The sequence below is a fragment of the Adiantum capillus-veneris genome, chromosome 7 (genome assembly GCF_014529385.1).
Source record: "Adiantum capillus-veneris isolate H3 chromosome 7, ASM1452938v2, whole genome shotgun sequence".
Taxonomy (NCBI): domain Eukaryota; kingdom Viridiplantae; phylum Streptophyta; class Polypodiopsida; order Polypodiales; family Pteridaceae; genus Adiantum; species Adiantum capillus-veneris.
In genome coordinates, this window is record NC_140937.1 from 129,424,009 (window position 1) to 129,447,309 (window position 23,301).

General features: G+C 40.7%; 1 protein-coding gene across 1 annotated transcript; it reads left to right on the top strand.

Annotated features, from left to right (window-relative positions):
• Positions 1-18,109: 18,109 nt before the first annotated feature.
• Positions 18,110-22,080, top strand: LOC147454612 (uncharacterized). Its single transcript, XM_086516507.1, has 3 exons — positions 18,110-19,845; positions 19,919-20,105; positions 21,598-22,080. Exons 1-3 carry the CDS (start codon positions 18,139-18,141, stop codon positions 21,753-21,755), a joined length of 2,052 nt encoding a protein of 683 aa, XP_086372633.1. The 5' UTR covers positions 18,110-18,138; the 3' UTR covers positions 21,756-22,080.
• The last annotated feature ends 1,221 nt before the right edge of the window (positions 22,081-23,301 follow it).

Sequence of the window (23,301 nt, forward strand, 5' to 3'; positions counted from 1 at the left end):
CTCATAGCCATTATTGTCAACCTTGCTCTTGTTGCATACAGACTTATCCATATCAAGATCAGAGTGCATCTTGATGCGCCCATATAGTGCATCTTGTTGATTTGTTGCGTCTTGATGCGCACATATAATTCTTTGCATGCCACTGTAAACTCTACATGCCATGTCATGATCTCCTCATGCAGGTTGTCCAAAGCTATTGCGTATTTCCTATCATGGTTTCAATATTGTTGCATGCTTGACAAAGCTGCATGGGATTTGTCCCTTAATAAGGGGGGTGCCCAAAGTTAGGGCACTCACCAAAAAAAAACTTAGAGGAAAAGGGCATGGCGGCAGCACACTGAGCGACAAAAGAGAGAAGGAAAGATGCAGCCGCCGATAGCCTTTGAATCCTCTCGCAGAAAAAATGGGAGCTTGCCCTCTCGCCGTTGTTGCGCACCCATCAAGCCAACTCTTACACGATTTCATGCATGCCAACTTCTCCCCCTCCCCTTGACTAAGTGATGGTTTTTGATGTCCTTGGGCTTGCTTATTTCCTCCATGGGAGGGCTTATTCGTGCGGCCTGCCATTCTTGGCTTGTCATGAATCCACCTTGATCTTGGAGTCCTTGCACCCATCCATGCACCACGATCGTCTCCTTTGTCCTTGCAAAAGTATTTTCCATGTCCCCTAGTTCGCTATGGACAAATATATATATATATATATATATATATATATAGAGAGAGAGAGAGAGAGAGAGAGAGAGAGAGTCCATGAGAGCTCCACGATTTCCCCCCTCCTCCATCTCCCCTCTCCCGTGAGCTTTGATACCAATCTAAGAGTAGAGGGGACTCGACCATGCAACTCTCCACCCAACCTTGCTATATATAGACTCATAGCCTGCTAAAATATAGCACCCGTTGACCGCATGTCCGTCCTAGCCCTTGGCCTCCCAGATCTTACCCTACGCATGACACTCCTCCTCCTCATGCTTGGCTCACATTTTTGTGTGTATGCAGCCACGGGCTGCATCCTAGTTGCCTCCTTAGTCGTGTTTGACCACGAATAGCATCACGTGTGGCTGTGTGCGCCCTACTTGGGCAACCAAGATAGTGGCACCACCCTCTATTGGTCCGATGCCCTTGACCCTGCCCGCGTCTTCTCCTTTGCTCCAGCTACCGCACGCAGGAGCCTCTTCTTCTCCAAGTGATGCTAGCTAGTGAAACTCTGCACAGGGGTGGGATGCCCTGCCATTGCAGCCGAAGCTATTGGCTACTTGTGTGTGAGCCACTTGGACATGGTGATTTCTTCTTGCTGCAGATCCACATGAGCTTCCTTGCTCCCTTGGTAGTCACCTTTTTCTCTTCAAGGTCTTATTCCTCCTCTCTTCAAGCTCAACTCGGGTCTTCTTCCAAGCTTCCCTCAAATCAATGTTCGATTATGCTCTACTTCCCCTTTTCCTGCTCTTACACCAATTCTCACCTTCCAATGTTCCATGACACAATTGTGTTAGCTAAAGCTTTTTGAGAAAAAACAGCTATGATGGGCAAAAATATTTGGCCAAAAATGGGGTCAATTGAGAACTTTCTTGCATCTTGGTTACCTCTCCCCAATCTCACTTTTCCTCGTCTTAGGTGGTGGTTGATATTGTGGTTTTTGTTCTACTATAATATACTAAGCATGCTTATCATGCCTAGAAAAGGGGTTTAAAGGGTTGCTACCCAACTCTCTCAAAGTGTTATAAGCGGGCAATTCATTACAACATTTGCATCAATAGGCATAAGCTAGATCATAATATAGTATTGGGGAACGTGCTTGTGGACATGTTTGCTGCTCTTTCTAGATGTAAAATATCATGGACTAGTGTTATTTCTTGTGAGATTGTTTGACAGAAGACCCTTCGTTGTGGATACGCTCAAACAAGCAAGGCAAACAAGTTCTAGATTGTTAGTGACAAATGCAACATGAGGGCATCTCTTTAGATGCATTGACCTATGTGCACATCCTCAAAGCCAATGCTAGGATGGGAGTCATTAACAAGGGAAAGAAATTTCACAATTAGATATGTATTGACCCGTGTGCGCCTCTTCAAAGCCTGTTACGAGACTGGGCACCCTCTTGTTGCATGTGGTTAACTGCAATTGGGATAGCTGGCTTAATGGTTAATTATGTGTTGTCTATTTGATTTTTACTAATAGTGAGTGCATGATGATTTGTAGATTGGAATTCTGTGAGTTGACAAGGAGGCACTGGCAAATAATAATCCTCTCGGTCATTTTATTCTTGCACATTATTTTAGATATTTTATCAATAAACCGCTGTGACTGCTTTGTAAATAGGATAGTGAGAACTCACCCTAAGAGGGTCATGAAATAAGTAATGTGTTCCACTCATAACTAAAGTGGAACTAAAGTGGGACTAAAGTGTAAAAGAGGGGCCTCCAATTTTATCAAATGTCCTCGATAGCACTTTTGAAAGGTAGATGAGAAGAACGACTGCTTCAATTTGCAATCTTGCTTGCACACGTGCTTGTCAACCTTTCACCATCTCTTCCAATTTGCCAAGTACACATTGACACACACGAGCATAAATTGACAAGGAAAGAGTGTAAGAGGGATTGTAAGAGATATAGGCATAATCATGGAGTACACAGAGTAACACAGCATAGCATAAGAGAGAGGGAAGGGAGAATTTAGGGCATCTACACAAGAAAGGCCTAAAGATTGCAACCCCAAACTCCACGGCACCTCTTGTGGAGTTTGGTATTTGATATCTGATATTATTGTTAGTGCCAAAAATTTGAGGCCCCTCTTTTACATTGTAGTTATGAGTGGAACACATTAATTATTGCATGACCCTCTTAGGGTGAGTTATCACTATCCTATTTAAAAAGCAGCCATAGTGGCTTATTGACAAAATATCTAAAATATTATGCAAGAATAAAATGACCGAGAGGATTATTATTTGCTTGGCGCTTCCTTGTCAACTCTTAGAATCATCATGCACTCACTATTAGTAAAAATCAAATAGACAACAATTAATTAACCATTAAGCCAACTATCCCAATTGCAGTTAACCACATGCAACAAGATGGTGCCCAGTCTCATAACAAAGCCAATGCTAGGATGAGAGTCGTTGACAAGGGGAAGAAAATTCACTAGTAGATATGTATGCCAAGTGTGGTGCTCTTTCCTAGGCCAAAAATGTTGCAAAAAGGCATCATTATCTCTTGGATCACTTTTATTGTGGGTCATGTTTAAAATTAGAAAGGGAAATCGGTTGTATAATGTTATGAGCAAATGCAACATGAAGGCATCTCTCTAAATGCAATGACTTATATGTGCGTCATAAAGGCTAGGGCTCTAATTGAAACCGTTGACCAAGGAAAGTGAATATATCGTGAGATTATGAGGTAGGGGCTTTTAGGGCAAGATATAGTGACGCATGGTATTCTTATGGATATATATATGTCAAGTGTGTTGCTCTTTCTTTGGCAAAAGAGTGTTCTAGAGAAGCTCCCTTTTAGAAACTCCTTCCCATGAAATATTTTGTTTGACTTGATTGCCTAAAAGGCTCTTTTATCACGAATAATAAGGATGATGGTAAGGTACTCTAAGCTCTACAACTAGCAGTACAATTATGTAGGATTTTTAGCAAGTCCTTCAAATAAGTATTGATAATTCTAAATGCACCGGGTAGACTAAAGTAAAAGAAAATATGATCCCTATTCTTTGGTGTTTAAAGTGTCCCCCAATATGGCTCAATTCGAGCAAAATAAGAATACGGGTCATAAGCAAAATTTGCTACCTTTAGAAAGATTGGTGTTGTAAACAACAAGGCTTAGATTGACCTTTGAGAGGACTCAAACAAAGAGTAGGAGGGAAAGAGTGTTCTTTGTTCTCATACCTTCAGCAACGCAGCAACTGCTCCTAGAGGATTATGAATATCTTCGAGAAGGGGTGCAACAAAGCCTTGAGATGAAGCTTCGACCAATACAAAATGTAGACTAACATTCCATATTTTAGTTTTGTGTATGTGATCTTAAATGTATTGATATCACTCTTCAATGTTTGAGTCAAATACATCACATGTATTTGAAAGGCTATGGATGAAGCTGACAAGGACTTAAAGAGTGCGTGGGCAATTAGCTCAATTTTTGTGAGGAAATCCAAACTCCGAGCAAAGTTTTCCAAGCAAAAGCAAACCCGAATGAGGTGTGGCAAAGCACCTCAACATAATAAAAGCATGATAGGATAGTAGCCAAGTGAAATGCACAATTCTACCTTATATAAGAATCTTGAACTTTTTGTCTTTGTGACGAGTTCAAATCATCTTTTAGTGAATAGAGATGGAAATCAAAAGGCAAAAGGCACATGAAAAACATCTTCTCAATTAGCAAAAACATTTAAAGCTAAATATTCAAATATAGTCTACAAGAATACTCTAGATTCTATGTTGTATTTGTTGACAAATTCCTATTGTTTAGCAGATAGAATCGATGAACAAATATCCAAGTATGTTCTCTGCTAGGTGCACTAACGGTATAGAAAAAGCATATTGTCACCTACCATAAGCATCAAAGGGTGGTATCCAAGCTTAAAGCACAAGCAGAGCCTACAAAAAATGTAAATGAATATTGCAATTGACCTAAATCATCTATTGCTACTTACCCTTGGATTCTCACACAACAACTGACAGCACTTGGCACACCATCAAGAAGCCATGTGTTGCTTTGCCATTAGATCCCACCTGGTTGCATGTCGTGCTTGCTTACACTAGCTCCACTCATGGCACTCTCTCTAATTCTCATTAGTCAAGCAAGTTATTTTGATTCTTCATTGTGTATTGAGTTCATTCTCTATTATACTCCTAGTTATCTATTGGCTATGGTGAAACCATGAATGCCAAAATGGTGTACATAGCCCAACAAGTGGTATCAGAGCTTGGTGTGAGATTATTAGCACTTCCTAATCAAATCACCCTTATATGATCTTAGTAGGTTAGGATTATTATTAGAATCTATAGCGCTAAAACAACTTGAATGTCATTGAATATGTGCAAAGGCTAAAGACCTTTGGGCCACTGTGTGAATTGCTTAGGAAATCTATACGGCGATTGAGAATCCAAAAGATCTCCTTTGATGGACATAAAATGGGACATGAAAAATGTGTTTTCACCAACACGAATATATGAAGTTGGACACACTTTGAAAGTATGAGACTAATCATAAACACAAAAATAAGAAAGTGGCTACCCATGTAACCCAAGAGCATGGCTTTATAAGACAATACAATATATAAAGAGCCTTTTTGAACACCAACTACACATGTATGCAATTGCGTATTCACCAACAACACTTTGCCCAACATTATATATATGTCCATCAACCAAAAAAATTATTAAGAAAAAGGTTTTATTAAAAAACTCAAGTTTGACAATATCTCCATCTTTCACCATTTATTATACTCACACATTTAAGTGTGCGCACACAAGAATTTACTTGGGTCCTGTAAGGAATGTGGAATTACCAAAGAAAAGGGTAGTACACATTAATTATTTTTCATTAAAATACTTTGAAGCACCACCAAGTTCTAAAACTTTTGCAAGCTTAGCAATGCCGATAATTTTTCTCCACCTCCCATTTTCTCTAGTGATCCTTGGTGCAATATGAAACTCAAGATTATAGACGAGGGGCAAACATTTCTTTGACATTTATTTAATGAGCAAGTAGAAGTTTGAAAAGTGATATGTTGCTCTCGCCTCCTACATGTTTTGAAACTTTATCTACCTCAAATGAGTCCTTGCAAGGGTTTTTACTACAACTAGGTTTTATTTAAAAATTGTTCTTTTGTGTCCTAATGGATCTGGGCCTTGGCTAGTTCTTATACAAAGGTTTTAAGTCACCATGACACGTTGCAAAATTAGCAAATGAACCAATGCTCACATAGCTATAGCATAAATTTTTGAGTTGAAATTGTCATTATCTCATTGACTTTCATTTTTCAAGGTGACAACTTTAGATATCATTGCCATAAATTTGTCCTTCTTGAAAATCCTCCTCATGACCTCACCAAGCATGCTTCTCTAACGAGGCATCACCTAAAGCCATCCATTTCAACGGGGACGACCACATGTAAATTTTGAGCTTGAGAAGCTCCCTTGATCGGCAAATAGGAGCGATCCACATTGCTCATTGTCTTAATTAAAGTGTTTGTTTAGATTAATTGTTTTCTAGAGATCATGTTCCAAACCTCGCTCTAGCTATCCGCGCCGCCATGGAAGGTGACACATAGCTTCAGGTTAGGCATGTGGCATTGAAAACAAGGTGGAGTCATATGGATATCGTTATGTATTGAAGACTCCATGGGTTGCAGGTAGCAACGTCAAGGGAGAGGTGATAGTAGGCGGGCCAAGCGCATGCATGAGCGTGAGAGGATGTGTGAGCATCACAATGGAGACTCCGATAGTGCACCAAATATGGCCAGATGATGACACCACCTCTTGTATTGGCTTTCGAGTTCTAGGGCTATCGTAAATGCGTGTCAAACAATGCAACCACTAGTACAAAAGCTAAAAGTGTTGATTTTGGTGAGCACTGGTCAGCAGCCTGCTAGTTACAACTCAAAAAATGAGTCTATAGTGCAAGATGGTTGCAAATGGAACAACTTGTGTCATTTTTTAAGATGTGAGCCATCCTTGAGCAATTATCAACCAAGCTCCGAGACCTACTATCAAATTGCTCTTGCTACCAAGGATGATGTCGAAGATGGCTTGGAAGCTCCATTCAAATAGATGAGGCCACTTTTAGTGGGCGAGAGAGAGAGAGAGAGAGAGAGAGAGAGAGAGAGAGAGAGAGAGAGAGAGAGAGATGCATGCTATTGATGTATGTAATAGTCTTCGAGGGGAGAGAAAATTCTATATCAATCTACCAAAGAAAAAAAGGAAGGAAACTCTCTAATTAGACTTGGACTATTTTATGCATGTAATACTCTTTGACGGGGGAGAAGCTTCTATATCAATCTACCAAAGAAAAAAAGTAAGGAAACTCTCTAATTACACTTGGACTATTTTATGCATGTAATAGTCATCGAGGGGGGAGAAGCTTCTATATCAATCTACCAAAGGAAAAAAGGAAGGAAACTCTCTAATTAGACTTGGACTATTTTCTTATGAAAATTAAAAGGTATTCCTAATGCCTAGACAATTCCCGATGCCAAAAATTCTACTTACCCAACTCCATGGATGATGCCAACATGCCTCAAGAACTCCCACTCACCATCCATGTTTATGTGGATGGCTAGAGTTGGTGATTAGACGAGTCTAGATATGATGCATTATCTACAAACCTAAAATGTATGTCTCCCTCCATCCCTCTCTCTCTCTCTCTCTCTCTCTCTCTCTCTCTCATATTTTGTGTTTTGGGGCAAGTTGCTTGGGTACTACATTGCTCAAAAATGTTCGCCTGCCAAGTGGTAGGACTCAATTTCTGTGATATCTTCTCTTCCCTTTCGGAGTGACGAGGAGAATGCCTATGGGTTGACCATTTCCTCTTGGGAGGAGTTGACGACCGTCTAGACCACCGTCTTCGTGGAGCCACATCTTCAAAGGAACTTAGGGATTTGCTTCTTTCTTGTTCTTTGGATTCCTCCTCTCTTATGAAAGAGAGTCTTCTTTCGGGAGTCTCATCAAGAGACCTCCTAAGCTCTCTCTCCTCTTGGAGAGGAAGGGAAATCCCATAAGCACGAAGTTGTTGAGTAACTTTGGCTTGCAAAGTAGGGCTGCCCATAGCTTGATGCAGCCTAATTAAAAGATAATTAACAAACATGGGGGCATCATCATTAGCACTTTCATGTGCAAAATCAAAATTATCAATGTTTATTCTACTCTCTTGGTTATTGTCAGCCATGCTAACTATACTTATGTGTTTGCTTAGTGTATTCTTTGGCAATTCAAAACCTTAGTTGCTACTCTTCTTAGCCTTTGAAAATCAGGTCTTAAGTATCTACACCCACGGCTCAAATTGGTTAATTATAGAGAGTAGTGGAGTGGATCTAACACAACAGAATTGCTGAGGGATAGCTCCTTTTGGACTTCTTATGGCTCAATAATGGTAAAGCTATAGGCAAGTCTAAAAAGACCCCGTTATTAAGACCAAAGCTCCCGAGGTGTGCACCATATCCCACAGAGTTTGCTCAACAAAACCGATAATAGATCCAATCCCACTTACCCTAATATAATTAACAAAATCAACCATTAATAGGCTACTTATGGACCTCTCTTCTTAAGCAAGAAAAGAGAAACCGAATGTTCTGCTACCAATGTAATGGAAATGGCCTATGAACTTTGAGAATAGCGGAATTAAGAGAATTAGAGTGAGCATTTTTGTGAGATTACTTTGAGAACATAGAGGGTGAACTTAATTGATGGTAGCAACATAAACATAGTACTTAATTAACTTGGCATGAACAATACTTTTGCAAGAGAGAGATTATTAGAGAACATGACAATAGTTGAGGACCGGATTTACTTGGAGCCAGTCCCCCCTCCAAAAGTCATTCGTATTATAGATTCTACCATCAAGAGAGACTTGGTACAATACAATCTTTGTGTTTCTTATGACCCATGTGATGCAATGAAGATGGAAAGATTCATGCATCACGAGCATAACATAAACTTTGCAAAAAGCATTAATTATCCCAAGCCTCAGTCCCAAGGCCTCAAACACCTTCAAAGGTGGAGAGAGCTAGCGGGGAATGAGGGTAGGGAAGAGGAAGACGAATCATTCATAGGAGAAAGAAATAGTTCCTCACTTATCATGGCTCTTCTTGCTTAGCATAGCATAATAGCATAGTAATGAAGATGAAGAAGATGGCAAACTTAAGCATTGAAGCATGGCTTTGGTTGGATTTGCATTCCATAGCCAAGAGTGTTGGTGTAGGCTCTCAACTTCTCAACAAGCTTGGAGAAGGAGATGGAGCTCTTGAACTTTGCACTTCACACAATGAGAGAGAGTGTGTGTGTGTGTGGGAGAGTATACCGCCTCTCATGCTTGGTCCACCTCTCTCTCTCTCTCTAGTTATTTAACTATATCATTTGGACATGTGTCCTCTTTTTCCTCTTTGAGAGAAAGAAGTTAATTATTTATTTTTATGCATCTAAATTCTCATTGGACGCCTTTAAATCCTATCCAATAGGATTCAAACACATCATGAGGGCCACATGGGGAGGATCTTGACATGTTTATTTTATGCTTCTTAAGATATCATATTTGAATTGAACACTTCAAGCACCTTAGTCATTTAAGCATGAAAATTGTTTATGCCTCTTGAGAGATCACGTTTGAATTGAACACTTCAAGAACCTTAGTCATTTAAGCATGAGAAGCACCTCAAGCTTGGGCAAGATTCCCACAAACACTTTAAGCACTTTAGTTAGCAAGCACAACAAGCACCTCATGCTTGGGTAGGATTCCCACCTCAAGGTTGCCTAAGGTCAAAGGACTTTTTAACACTAACCTTTGAATGTATTTAATGAAGCTAACCCTAAGGTCTTTTAAGCTCCATTAGATGCATGTTGCTCGTTGATAGACTGCCTCCGTTTGGACCCCTATTGAGATATAACCATCTCTCCTCTTGGTCCCTTGCTAAGGTAAATCTAGAAGCACTTATTGCACATTGCTCTTTGGTAGACTGTCTCCTTTTGGACCCCTATTGAGATGCAACCATTTCTTGGTCCCCTGTTGAGATAGGTCTAGAAGCACATATCTACATCCTAACCCTTGTTCCCCTTTTATCTTCCCATAATAAAGGATCAGTTTAATATGAGAAAATCATTTGGTAAAGTTAGATATTATATTTTATGACATTACCTCTCTCTTGAAATCATAGTCGTCCTAGACTATGAGGTAGAGAAGATAAAGCCTAGTCGTTAGCCCGTCTTGCTTAGCAGGTAGAGGATCCCTTTTTACCGTACGACATCATTCTAGAATGGATGACTAGTCCATTTGGTGCCTGGGAGACTTAGCTACCGCAAGCATGTCTGCTCTTTAGTCCATATCATACTTCCAAAGTTGAGTGACAAGTTCTACTTGGTGTTTGGGAGACGTTGCATCACAAACATGATCCTAAGCATGCATACTTCTTAAATTTTGTGCACATTAAAAGAAAGACAATGAGTGTTATAAGACAAAAACATTGCTCATTTAAAATGCATTTTCATTTGCTTTCTCTAGTGTAGCATTGTAAGCATTGACAAGGTTCATATTATCCTTAAGCTAAGTTCCTTGCATCCCTCTAGCATCTTTAAAAGGATAATCCTTGAACTTAGTAAGATATCGTCTGATAATCTTACCGTTTCTTAATAACTTGTCTTCATATCGTAGGATGGACTTAGATTGAAGTACTTCTTCTTGATCTTTGATTTTTGGAGGTTTTGCAAGTATTGCTTCTTTTGGTGGCGCTCTTTTGTAAGGCTTAAGTAAGCTCTCATGGAAAACATTGTGCATGAGACAATGGTTGGGCAACTTTAATTGATAAGTCATCTCATTTTTATTGGCTCAAGAATTTTAAAATGACCATAGTATCTTTTTGCTAGTTTACCATAACACTCTTGGTGGCCCATAGGATTCTTGCCCTTAGTAAGCCTTATATGAGCCTTGAGAAACTTTAGCAAGACCCAATCATTTTCCTTAAAGGCTAAGGCTCTTTTGTGTTTATTAGCAGTAGCCCTTTTTGCCTTTGCTTTGAGATGGATATAACCTCTTTAATCTTTGGCAAAGATTCTTGTGAGTCTTGGCTATATTTATCAGCAGTGAAGATCTTTACATGTACTTTAAGTAGCAAGGTAATTTTGGATCTTCCCTTTTTAACCTCGAAAGGTGCTTTCCCCGTAGAAGTATGTACAATGTCATTTTATGCATACTCTATAAGAGGTAGGTACTTCTTTCATTGAGAATGTTGATCTACTTCCATGACATAGGCTTTTAGTAGATTCAAGAATCATTAGTTTAGTTATTTAACTTTGGTCATATGTTTGTGGATGATAGGCCGAAAGAGAAATTTAATCTACTTCATAGATTCTCAAAGAGACCCTTCTAGAAATTACTGATCATTCTAGGATCCGATACTATGGATGTTGGCAAGCCATGATACTTTAAAATTTGAGATCTAAAGAGGGTTGTCGTTTGATGTGCCTTAATAGTCTTTTTGACAGGCAGAGAGTGTGTTTTTTTGCTAAGCCTGTCGCCTGAAACAATCCAAATTGCTTCCTTCGATCAAATTTCAATTTTTGGTATACCACGCATTTTGAAACATACTCTTGTATGTTTACTTTTCATGGTAGACCAATAGAAATACATTTCTACTCCTTGAAGAGTAGATTATGTAATCCCTCTTTGCCCCGCATAAGGAGAAGCATGGGATTCATACATGACTTTCTTATTGTATGGGTAAGTAACACATAGCCTTTTGCCGTTTGAAAGAGAACCATCCTTCAAGGTGAATGGTTCTTTTTTCTTCCCTAATGCAAAGGTTGTAATTACCTACTTAAGTCTCGATCAGTAGCGTACTCATCTATCATAAAAGATAGATCATTGTGAGTTGCTATAGACACCACATTTACCCTTGGCCGTTATGAAAGCACATCGACCACTTGATTGTGCTTGCCAACAATGGAGCAATATGAAATTCAAATTGCGAAATAAAATTTGCCCACCTCATTTGTTTATCATAAAGCTTAGTTTGCGTCATGAAGTACTTGAGACTTTGGTGGTCTGTTCGTAAAATGAATGGAGTTCCCAATAAATAGTGCTTCCATGTGTGTAGGACATGAAGAACTGCTAAAAGCTCTTTCTCATTCGTATTGAGCCTTCGGGTCTCATATGCTATGGCCTGCCCTTCTTGAAGCAAGACTGCTCCAAGGCAATCACCACAAGCATAACATTGGACCTCAAATGGCTTTTGAGAGATGTGGAAGCATGAGGTCTGGTTGAGAGGTAAGCTTCTCTTTGAGCTTGTCAAAAGCATTTTTCTCCTTAGCAGTCCATGAATACTTAATCTTCTTCTTTGTTCAGTCATATAATGGTCCTGTTATTTGAGAAAATTTTGCTATGAAGCGTCTATAGGATGCACACATACCAATAAAGCTTCTTAGCTCATGTAGATTCCTTGGATTAGGCCATGCTGTTATTACCTCCAACTTTGATGGATCCATACGGATACAATCTTGAGAGATGATGTGACATGAATATTGAATCTCTTGTAGAAAAAAATTGCTTTTTTTTTCATTAATGAAAAACTTATTCTCTCTCACAACTTGAAAGATTACCTGGAGGTGTCACTTGTACTCTTCAAAAGAATTTGAATGCGGTTGGAGCATTTGTCATACCAAAACTTGTAACTTATCAAATGGATCCTCTCCCTCCGGCACAAGAAATCTTTTTTTTTAAAGTGATCTTGTTTAGTGCTCTATAGTCAACACACATATGATATGTGCCATCTTTCTTTTGCACTAAAAGTAATGGTGAATATAATGGAGAGGAGCTAGGCTTCACTATCTTTTTTTCCACCAATTCATGCACTTGCCTCATGATCTCCTCTTGTTGAGTTTGTGAAACTCAATAAGGAGGTTTATTAGGCGGTGAGCTTCCTAGTAGAAGCTCTATTGCATGGTCATCATCCCCTCGTTCTAGAGGTAGCTCACTAGGGATATCATCTGGAAACATCTTACAATCAATTTAGAAAATTAGAAAAATCTAATTCCTCTTAATTCCCTTTATTGCTACTTCTCAAAACATTAGAATCTTTTACAGATTCTCTAACAAAAATCATATACACCAAAGTAGAGCTTTTCATTGACTTATCAAAAGCAAGTGTATTTACCAGGGATATGGCGTTCCCCGACTTGTTAGCATCCATGTTCATGCTCTTTTCCCTGTAGGTGAAGTAGATTCTTATTTCAGGGAACTTCATGTTGGCAGCCATACGGTTGAACCATGGTGCCCCTAGGCTAACATCCTCATGTTGGAGAGGAGAGGTAAAAAAGTCTTCTTTGTCGACGTAGCTTTGGACATGAAGCCTCAAATTCCCAATCAAGGGAGTAACGTAGGCTTGATGTCCCTTGAAAGCTATGTCAGCAGTTACAACATCTCCCATCTCAAAAGCTTGAATGTCAACTTGGTGGCCAACTCCGTTGATATGAAGTTGTGAGTAGAGCCAAGGTCAAACAAGATGAGGGCATCATGTTCCCTTACCTTTCCCCAAGCAAAGGAGAGGAATGAGCCTTTGCAACGAGTATCGTCTTTTGGAGCTTCAACCATGGAAGCTCTAGGAGTGTCATTGCGTACATTTCTTTTGGGCAAGAACGATAACCATGTCCTTGCTCCCCAACACTTAAAAAACATTTTTTGTCTTTACGAAAGGCCTCTAATTCTTTGGGAGCGAGCTTATTTTTACCTTTGTAAGCTCCTTTCTCCTTGGCCTTGCCGTTGTTGGTGTTGGTGTTGCCTTGGGAAAAGTTTTGAGCATCTCTCTTGCCTTTAGCTTCATTTCGATCCTTGTTTTCCATGGGTTTGAAATTTCTTCTCGCCCCTTGTTGGAGATTGATCCTTGAAGCAACCATAGTATGGTGGATGACTTCTATGATAGTGCTAGGCCGTTGTGAGTTGACATACTCGGCCATTTCATCAGGTAATCCCGCACAAAATTGTTGCATTTGTTCGACGAAGTCTATCCTTTGAAAGACTGTAGCTTTGAGATGTAAATCCCAAAACTTGTCTACCTATTTGTGGATAGACTCGTTGAAGAGTAGCTTCAAACTTTGCCATTCGGTGAGCACTTTGTCCTAGGCATTGCTTGCAAGGAATTCCTTCATTATGGAAACTCATAGAGTTTTCCATGTCTTTGGGGCTTTGTTGTTTCCACGAAGGCTAGCCCACTTTTTGGAAGTGCATAGCTACATGGTGTAGCTTGGAGGACTCTGTGAAGCCCTTGTCTCCAAAGGCCGCATCAAATTGTTGGATGAAGGCCAATAATTTGTCGGTGGCACCAAAGTGCCATCATAGGTAAGAAAAGAGATACTCTTTCCTCCCTCTTTGAATTTCTTGAGCTTTTGGGACCTTCGCCATGCTAGGGAAGCTTTGCGATGTCCTCTCCTCTTATATTCTCTAGGATAATAACTATTGCTTTCGTCGGAAGAGGAGGAAGGTGAAGAGGAAGGAGAAGAGGGTGACCTCTTTCTTGCTTTTTCCCTTGCTTTTCTTTCTTTCTTTGTTTCCTTTCTTCCCTTTCGGAGTGACGAGGAGAAGGACCATGGGTTGACCATTTCCTCTTGGGAGGAGTTGGCGACCGTCTAGATCACCGTCTTCGTGGAGCCACGTCTTCAGAGGAACTTAGGGATTTGCTTCTTTCTCGTTCTTTGGATTCCTTCTCTCTTATGGGAGAGAGTCCTCTTTTGGGAGTCTCATCAAGAGACCTCCTAAGCTCTCTCTCCTCTTGGAGAGGAAGGGAAATCCCATAAGTACGAAGTTGTTAACTTTGGCTTGCAAAGCAGGGTTGCCCATAGCTTGATGCAACCTAGTTAAAAGATAATCAACAAACATAAGGGCATCATCATTAGCACCTTCATGTGCAAAATCAAAGTTATCAATGTTCGTTCTACTCTCTTGGTTATTGTCAGCCATGCTAACTGTATTTATGTGTTTTCTTAGTGTATTCTTTGAAAATTCAAAACCTTGGTTGCTATTCCTCTTAGCCTTTGAAAATCAAGACTTAAGTATCTACACCCACGGCTCGAATTGCTTAATTATAGAGAGTAGTGGAGTGGGTCTAACATAGCAGAATTACCGAGGGATAGCTCCTTTAAGACTTCTTATGGCTCAATAATGGTAGAGCCGTAGGCATGTCATAAAAACTAGGGAAAATTACCAAAATACCCCTCTAATTTATGCAAATTCCCAAAATACCCTTCAAATTTAAAAAATTCCCAATATACCCCTCATATTTTGTCAAAAATTCCCAAAATGCCCTTCAAATTTTCCAAAATTCCCAAAATACCCCTGGTTGTGAGATTGAATTTATCCAAAAATTAAAAAATTGTAGCTTTTCATAAGAAGACTGATTGTCTATGAACACAAGATACTAAAACTAGAATTTGAGCTGGTTATGTAGGCTTTGGAGATGAATTGCTTCATTATTTGTAGACATAATTGTCTTTTTTTTGGGAGGTAATTTGTGCACTAAAAAACGGATATACATTGTCAAAAAAGAATAAAGATTAGGAAATCGTGAACAATCCAACTAAAATAGATACAAGGGTATTTTGGGAATTTTTGAAATTTGAGGGGTATTTTGGGAATTTCCACAAATTAGAGGGGTATTTTGGTAATTTTTTCTAAAAACTAATATCTAATTCTCCCAAATGATTTTCTCATGTTAGATTGATCATTTAATATGGGGAAGTACCATGGGAGTAAAAGCTAGAATATTGGTAAGGTTGCCAGACCGATCTCTACAGGGATCCAAAGGAGGGAAAATAGGGATCCAAAGGGGGACAATCTTCAGAAGAGCAATGTGTTTCAATGGGGCTTAAAAGACCTAAGGTTCAACTCCATTAAGACCTACATAAGCTAAAGTTTCAAAAATTAACTCAATTGTCCAAAGGCCAAAGTAGGGGAAATTGGATGGTCATGGGAAGACTAAAAAGTCTTCCCAAATCCCTAGGAAGGAGGGGGCGAGGGGGGTGAGAGAGAAACACACACACACACTCCAAAGCTCCCCCTTTACACAAAGGGAATACTGGACACGTGTCAGGCTCCTAGGCCAACTGCCCCCAAGCTCCCCTCTAATCCTATTGGATGGCCATAAAGGTGGACCAATGAGAATTAGGCTAGAGTAAAGTTAGTCTAATCAATTAAAAAAGTGATTGATAAAAGAACCAATAGAAATTAAGCTCCTTAGAAGACTATTGGACAGTCTACCAAGGGGTCCAATGAGTATCCAACAGCCCAATGGCTTGCCTGATTCCTATTGGCCAGAAGACTAAGAGGTCCAATGAGAGTTTAATTGAATTATTTAATTACCTAAAGCTCTCACGAAAGGGGAAAGGTGGACACTTATCAATACGCTATCAATTATGCTTCTAATTTGTGATTTGCTAAGCTTTACAGGAGCCAATGGGAGGCCAACATGAGCATTTAGCAAGAGGGGTTGACCAAGAAGAGAGAGAGGGCTGCATTTTACTCTAACAGAATGCTACACACACACACACACACACACACACACACACACACACACACACACACACACACACACAACTCATGTGTGCAAGAAGAACTCCATCTCCTTCTCCAAGCATTGAAAAGCAGAGGCCTACACCAACAACTCTTGGCTATGGAATGCAAATACAACCAAGAGCCAAGCTTCAATGGCATGATCATCTCCTCTACCATGCTAATTACTAATCTAAGCTATGCTAGTAGAGTGATTATGTGAGGAGAATACTTCTTACTCGTAAGATACACCTTCTTCCTCTCAATCTTTCATCATTGCCTGCTAGCTCTCACCATTTTTGAAGGTGTGTGAGTTCTTGGGACTAAGGCTAGGGACACTAGGTGTGTTTTTCAAACAAAATTTGGTGTATGAAGCTTCCATATTCATTGCACCAACGAGTTTTGTCAAGGAACATAAGAATTGTATTGTACAAAAGTCTCCTTTGATGGAGGAATCTATAATACAAAACCTTTATGGAGAGGGGACCGGCTCCAAGTAAATCCGGTCCTCAACTATTGTCAATTGTTCTATTTGTCTCTCTTTTCAAGTGTTGTCAATCCCAAATTAGGTAGGTGTAATTTGCTATATTGCTTTCTCAAATTAAGTACTCTCTCTATGCTCATTAGGAACTTTTTCTTAATGAAATGCTCACTATGTTATCAATATCCGCGTCAAGTTACTAGTGCATTAAATGTTACATTGATATCAGAGCTATTGGTTTCTTTTTTCTTGCTCAAGAAGAGAGGTCCTCAAGCTTGCTACAAATGGTTGGTGTTATTAATTGCAAAAGAGTGAGTAGAATAGGGATTTTTCATCCTTGAAGCACGCCTGCTTTATGCAGTTAACGGGGATACCGTCGAGGGCTATGGTCTTAATAATGGAGTCCTACGGGTCTTGCCTATGGCTTAACCATTATTGAGCTATTAGAAGCTTGACAGGAACCGGTGTTGTCTTGGCTTTGTTGAACCCTCTCTTCTATTCATTGCAATTAATAATATTCAAGCTACGGGTATAGATGCTTGAGTGCTTATCTTTGAAGGTAAAGAGGAGTAGCAACTAGGGCTTGAAGTGCCAAAGTACAAGTAAAAATTTACACCTAAAATTTGCTAGTATGGTTGACAAGGGAAAAGAGATTGAAATGAATGTTGATAGCAATGAAAGAGCAACTAATGATGTGCCTAGGTGAGATGGAGAGACTCGCAGAGTCCCCTACTTTTAAGAGAGTGTCCGTCTCGTCATGCAATACATGGAGAGAGAGAGAGAGAGAGAGAGAGAGAGAGACCTCGTGCATGGGAGTGGGCTCATTATATGCTTTCTTAATCATTGCCAAGCATCTCGTTGGATTCCCTGTTTATCAACATTTTGTAAAACTATTGGCACACACTTAGATTAGCCTACTACTACTACTGGGAGCTGTTTTATTTTATTCCTTTCATCGAGAGATTCCTCTGAATCTCAACACATATATCCAATTAGCCTATAACCCTCTAAAAGGAGAACAAGGATTCGAACGCGGCCAGCCTGAAAATCCAATGCTCTGCTAGATTTCTCGTAGACAACCCACCATGCAAGGGGTTGAGACATACATGCCAAAAAGCACGTTAAAAAAAACGATTTCAAGGCAGCCAACTCCATTGCTCTTCCCCGCGTTGTTGCTGTCACCTGCTGCCGCCTTGCACTCTCATGGCCTTCGCCTAGCTGCGTCGGTCGTGGGTCGTCACTTGCCAGCAAGCAATCTGCGGCATCCCTTCGCTTTGCCAGAGGGGTTCTTCCTCGATTCTGATTATTAAACATTAAAACAGATTGAGTACACCCTATTACTACCCTTTTGTGAATTCACACCGTCTACACACTAAAGCATACTAAAAATTTGAGTGTAAATTTAGGAGATGCCGCATGATTACAGCAAGCGGAAGTTCAGCTCAGGGTTTAGGGGATTACAGCTCCTACGGGAGAATGCTGCGCTTGAAGGCATTTCAAGCTTTGAGCTATGGCGGCAAACTCAACAAAGCCCATTTCTTGAAGGCGCCAACTATCCTCAGCACGCTCAGCAGGCCTCGCTTGCCACCAGTGCTTGCCTCCTTCTCCTCTGTCTCTGCACAACCGGAGCTTCAGGAGCCTGCCTCAGTGCCTGCCCCACCCCCTCCTTACGCTCCTGACATCGAAACAGTTCTTTCCTACCATGAAAGAACCAAACATTCCTTCCAGAAATACGCAGATGGACCTCATGGTCTGGACTGGACTAACCAGCCGAACCCATTTCGTCGATACCAAGGACTTTCTCACGTTCCCCTTCGCCATTACCCGCTGAACATGAGCCCCCCCGATCAAATGGCTTACTCCAAGGCTTTCACAGGTTTCACTGATGTGCAAATTCTATCAAAAGCAGCAGTTTCTCAGCTCTTCTATGACAGTTGTGCTCTCTCTGCGTGGAAGAAAGCGGGGGACTCTTTGTGGTCTCTCCGCATAAATCCTAGCAGTGGCAATTTGCACCCAACAGAAGTCTACTTTATCAGTGGCACAATGTTAGGTCTCCATGATAAGCCGTTCGTGGCTCATTACTGTCCCAAAGAACATGCGTTTGAGATTAAAGGTGAAATACCATATGACTTGTGGGTGGAGATGAAGAGAGATTTACCGAATGATGTTGTATTTATTGGGCTAACATCGATACACTGGCGTGAAGCTTGGAAGTATGGGGAACGCGCTTTTAGGTACTGTCATCATGATATAGGTCATATATTAGGTGCTATATCAATGGCAGGCATTGGCATTGGATGGGATGCTATACTAGTAGATGGATGGGGAAATGACGCCCTTGATCACCTCCTAGGTGTACACGATCGCAAGACCATTACCCCGGGCTCTCCACAGAAAGGACAATACCCAGAGCTTGAGCAAGAACAGGCTGTTTGCTTGGTTGCCTGTTTTCCTGGCAAACGCAAAGTAAACTGGGGCTTCCGAAGCACGACCGAGCCCATTGGTGAGGTGACTGGTGGAATTGTGCCTTCTGAAGTTGTTGCACGGACTGTTGGTCCCCGCATGTCACAAGCTAGGTGGCAGGGAAGGGCTAGCCAGCTTAGCACTGATCATGTATGGTGGGACATCATTGATAAAGTTGCTGCTGCATCAAGGAAGCCCACAGCTCCTATTCCAGTCTTTACAAAGCCCGTGCCTTTGCAGACAGGTCTAACTAGTATTTACAAACCTTACACACTACGTGAGGTCATAATCAGGCGACGCAGTGCAGTGACCATGGACAGCAAACATGTGTTGTCTATGGATGCTTTCTATCAGATCTTGTCAAAAGCACTGCCTTCAGGTCCAGGAGCAGAAGTACAAGGAGAGACTGCTCAGTTTCCTTTCAGAGTTCTACCTTGGAAATCAGAGGTGCATTTGGCTATCTTTGTGCACAAGGTTGCTGGCCTCTCTAAAGGACTTTACTTCTTGATACGAAATTCGGAACACGAACAAAGCCTCCAGCAAGCCTTGAGGCCAGATTTTACATGGCATAGGCCAGATAAGTGCCCACTAACACTACCCCTTTACAGGCTGGCTGAAGCTGATTGTGAGAAGCTTGCAACACAGGTCTCATGCTTTCAGGTTAGTTCAACTTTCTCTTTAGGAGTCTTTTTATACACGTTTTCCTTTATTTATAGCGATTCTTGATTCACAGGAAATTGGAGGAGCAGGATGCTTCAGTGTAGGGATGATAGCCCGGTTAGATGTAGTCAAAGAAAAGGGTGCCTGGATGTATCCACGGCTACATTGGGAATGTGGAGTCCTTGGGCAGTTACTCTATCTAGAAGCTCATGCCTTTGGTGTCTCAGCCACAGGCATAGGATGCTATTTTGACGATCCTGGTACATCCCTTAACTATTCTTCTTCTCCCCCCCCCCTCTCTCTCCCAAAATGCTCAATGCGTGTATATAAACATGCTCCTCATTCACTGGCATCACTGACATGCTTTTTGTGGCATGTGCTTGCATAAAGTATTTCTTTTCCACACGCAGTGGAGCATGGGTAGTTTTCTTCCATACGTTTCATTTTTTGTTGCACATGCACAAAGAGAATATAATCTTTTCATTCGCAGATGGGCACACTGAGAACTTTGAAGGTTAGTGTTTGTGCATGCACATCTGTGTTAGTCAGGCTTCTTTTGCAAAAGTTACAGGGATGGCTTACATGAAACTGAGCTCCCATGATATACAAGAGAAAAAGTACATTGTCCCATATACCATCTAGAACTAGTGTCTCTGTAAATGTAGAAGGCTCACAGTGTTGGGTTTTGATCACATAAGCAGATGCATTTTTGAGCCCATAGTTTCTTGTCAGATTTAGTCTGTATTTAATTTAGCACTAGAATCACATTGTCATATTCCACACATGTTTATGATGTTGTTCTATTTCTCAACTCGATAATCTTTGTGCGATTGGAACATTTATCTTATTTGTAATTGATAATGGCAATGGTGTTCACTGACTAAGCATGAAGCTGGAGACTGCCATGTGCGGAAACCTTTTTTTTGGTTTTTTTTTGCTAAGGAAGGGGCTGATTTCTATTACTTGAAAGATCCCCCAGAACACCCAAATGGTGCCGATTCTTAGGGCAAGTACATCACTGTTTGCATGGAAATTGTAAAGACGAGATACAACTAGCTGCATGGACAAACTGTTAAACCTGATTGCCAGGGTAAAAACCTCTTCTTAAGAGAGTTAAAAGTGCCCTGACAAGCTAACTGAAGGGAGGATGACAGCAGCCTCTGAAAGATAGGCATTTCCACCAAAAGCACAATCAGCAACTGTAGATCAAAAATCTGAACCACCAAAAACCACCAGTTGTGAATGAGCAACTGTAAGAGCGTGACGTCCAGCATATGCTGGTCAACTGGTAAGACTTGACACAAGAGGTAATGGAAAAATAGAAGGGAGACAGTAGTCGATGACGAAGATGAGGGGTAAGAGACAGCTGACATTACCATGAGACAGCAGGAGGAAAGTCCTGGTAGAGCGAGGAGAGAGCAGAGCAGCAACCCACCAAACCATCAACTAGCTAATCACAACAAACAAACTTAACCAAAACAACAAAACCCAGAATACCCTAACAAGGAGAAGAGAGAAAAAAAAAAAAAACAAAACCAACAGAGAAACAAAATGTACTCTTAAGGACAAACTTGACTCACACCCACTCACCCATTCACCCACACATGTGGTTGGATTGGTTCTGGGTTTTTCATAAAAAAGGTTGTTTTATATAGCCCTTGTAAGAGGTGATGGGAATGGAAAAGGGGGAGGGGAGCAAGAATTTTGTGGTGAAGGCCTCATGCTCGGACTAATAGTGATTTTTTTTGACAGTTCATGATATACTTGGAATAAAAGGCAAGGAGTTTCAAAGCCTCTATCACTTGTCGGTTGGAGCTGCCGTGGAAGATAAGCGGATAGCTGGGCTACCACCATATCCGGCTCCAAAATCAAAGGACACAAAACCTCCTGAACCACCATTGTTCAAATAGTATGGTGATTGTCTAATCCATTTGAAAGCCCAGTGTGATATTAGAATTGGCTGAAAATCTTTATAGGCCCTTCAAGCTCTGAGTCCGTGTTTATTATTGAGATTGCGTATTTCTGAGAACAATACATTGATGGTTTACAATGCCCCAACTGCTGTAGAGCATCTATAGGTAAATGAGCTCTTAACATGTATCAAACGGTTTTTGGGTCAGAGTACATGTGGGCCTTTTTTTGTGTATAATATCTGCCCTCATCTAGTCCTGCCTGCATGTATGTTGCTGTGCCTTTGCAAAAGTTCCCTTAAATTGAAAGTTTGTTTTAGCATGTTATCGCGCTTAAACTTGGCTTTGTTTACAACATTTTTTGCGTTGTGTTTTGAGAAAAGCAGTAATATAGCTTGGTGATTGGTGAAGGTCTGGTGTTTGATTTGGCTGTGCGTTTTTTTTTTTGAATTAGCTCAATTGAAAGGAATGACACTTGATCAAACCAGCTAAATACACAAACATTAAAAACAAAATTTTACCAGATAGTAGCTAGCCGAGATTACCATGTTGGCGACTCTTCTAAAAATGATGTGCATGGTTGTTTTTGCTGGGCCACGTTGTCTTGCGCAATGACGGCCATGGATGATTCTGAGCCTACTACTGAGGTGTTGCTTAGTCTTCATATGAGTGGAAAGCCCTGAGTTTCTTGGTTATAATCAGTTGAAAGATATAATCATGGTGGCTGTTCTAGGATGATAATCACACGCTGAACTTAGCAACATAAGAAAACCATGGTCTCAGGTAATAATCACACGCTAAACTCAGCAATGTAAGAAACGAGTTTAGGAGCTAAGCTCTTGCCTTCATCGTCAACAAAGAACATCCATATTCTTGCAAGTGCTGTTTTTACGCTAGAGGCTTATTTTCCTATAACAAACAGCTGACTTTTACAGAAGAGCGTGGGGCTTGTGGAGTCCTTACTCAGAAGGAGAGAGCTTGAGAGCACATAATGGAGATGGAGGCTGAAAGCTGCTTCCTATTTCAGTAATAAAAAAGATAAGATTACAGTACTCAAAAAGATAAGGAGGTCTACAAAACATAAGTAGGGAAATACAACATATTGAAATGAATATGTATAATGGTCAGCGTGAAATTGCTAGTGAGGGAGCTACCTATATAAGTGTAATGTGTAGCTGAAGTGATTGATGGTGTATGTTCAGGATGAGTGCTCAAGGCGTACTCAAGGTTCCTTTTACCTCATGAGAGAGTTCCTTTTACTTCATGAGAGATGTGCAAGGACTAGAGAGAAGAGAGAATGGCACTGTGAGTGAAGGTTCTGTGAGTGATAGAGAGAGAGAAGTCTAGATGGGGTCCCAAACACCCCTCTATGCTAGAGTTAGATTGCATAAATTCTAATACAATGGTTCTTGATACTGAGATCTTGTTGTAGATGCTTGGATCTGCGAGGCCAAAAGCTGAAAACTGAAAAAGCTAGGGCTGATCTAGCTTGGGGCTGCGATCTGACATGCTAGAGCTGAAATCTGAAAACACTGGGCTCATTTTG

Excerpts from the sequence above, each read along its gene's own strand:
- LOC147454612 (XM_086516507.1), top strand. The coding sequence starts at position 18,139 with ATGATTACAGCAAGCGGAAGTTCAGCTCAGGGTTTAGGGGATTACAGC. Across the intron at positions 19,846-19,918 it reads CACAGGTCTCATGCTTTCAG|GAAATTGGAGGAGCAGGATG; the intron begins GTTAGTTCAACT and ends CTTGATTCACAG. Across the intron at positions 20,106-21,597 it reads ATGCTATTTTGACGATCCTG|TTCATGATATACTTGGAATA; the intron begins GTACATCCCTTA and ends TTTTTTTGACAG.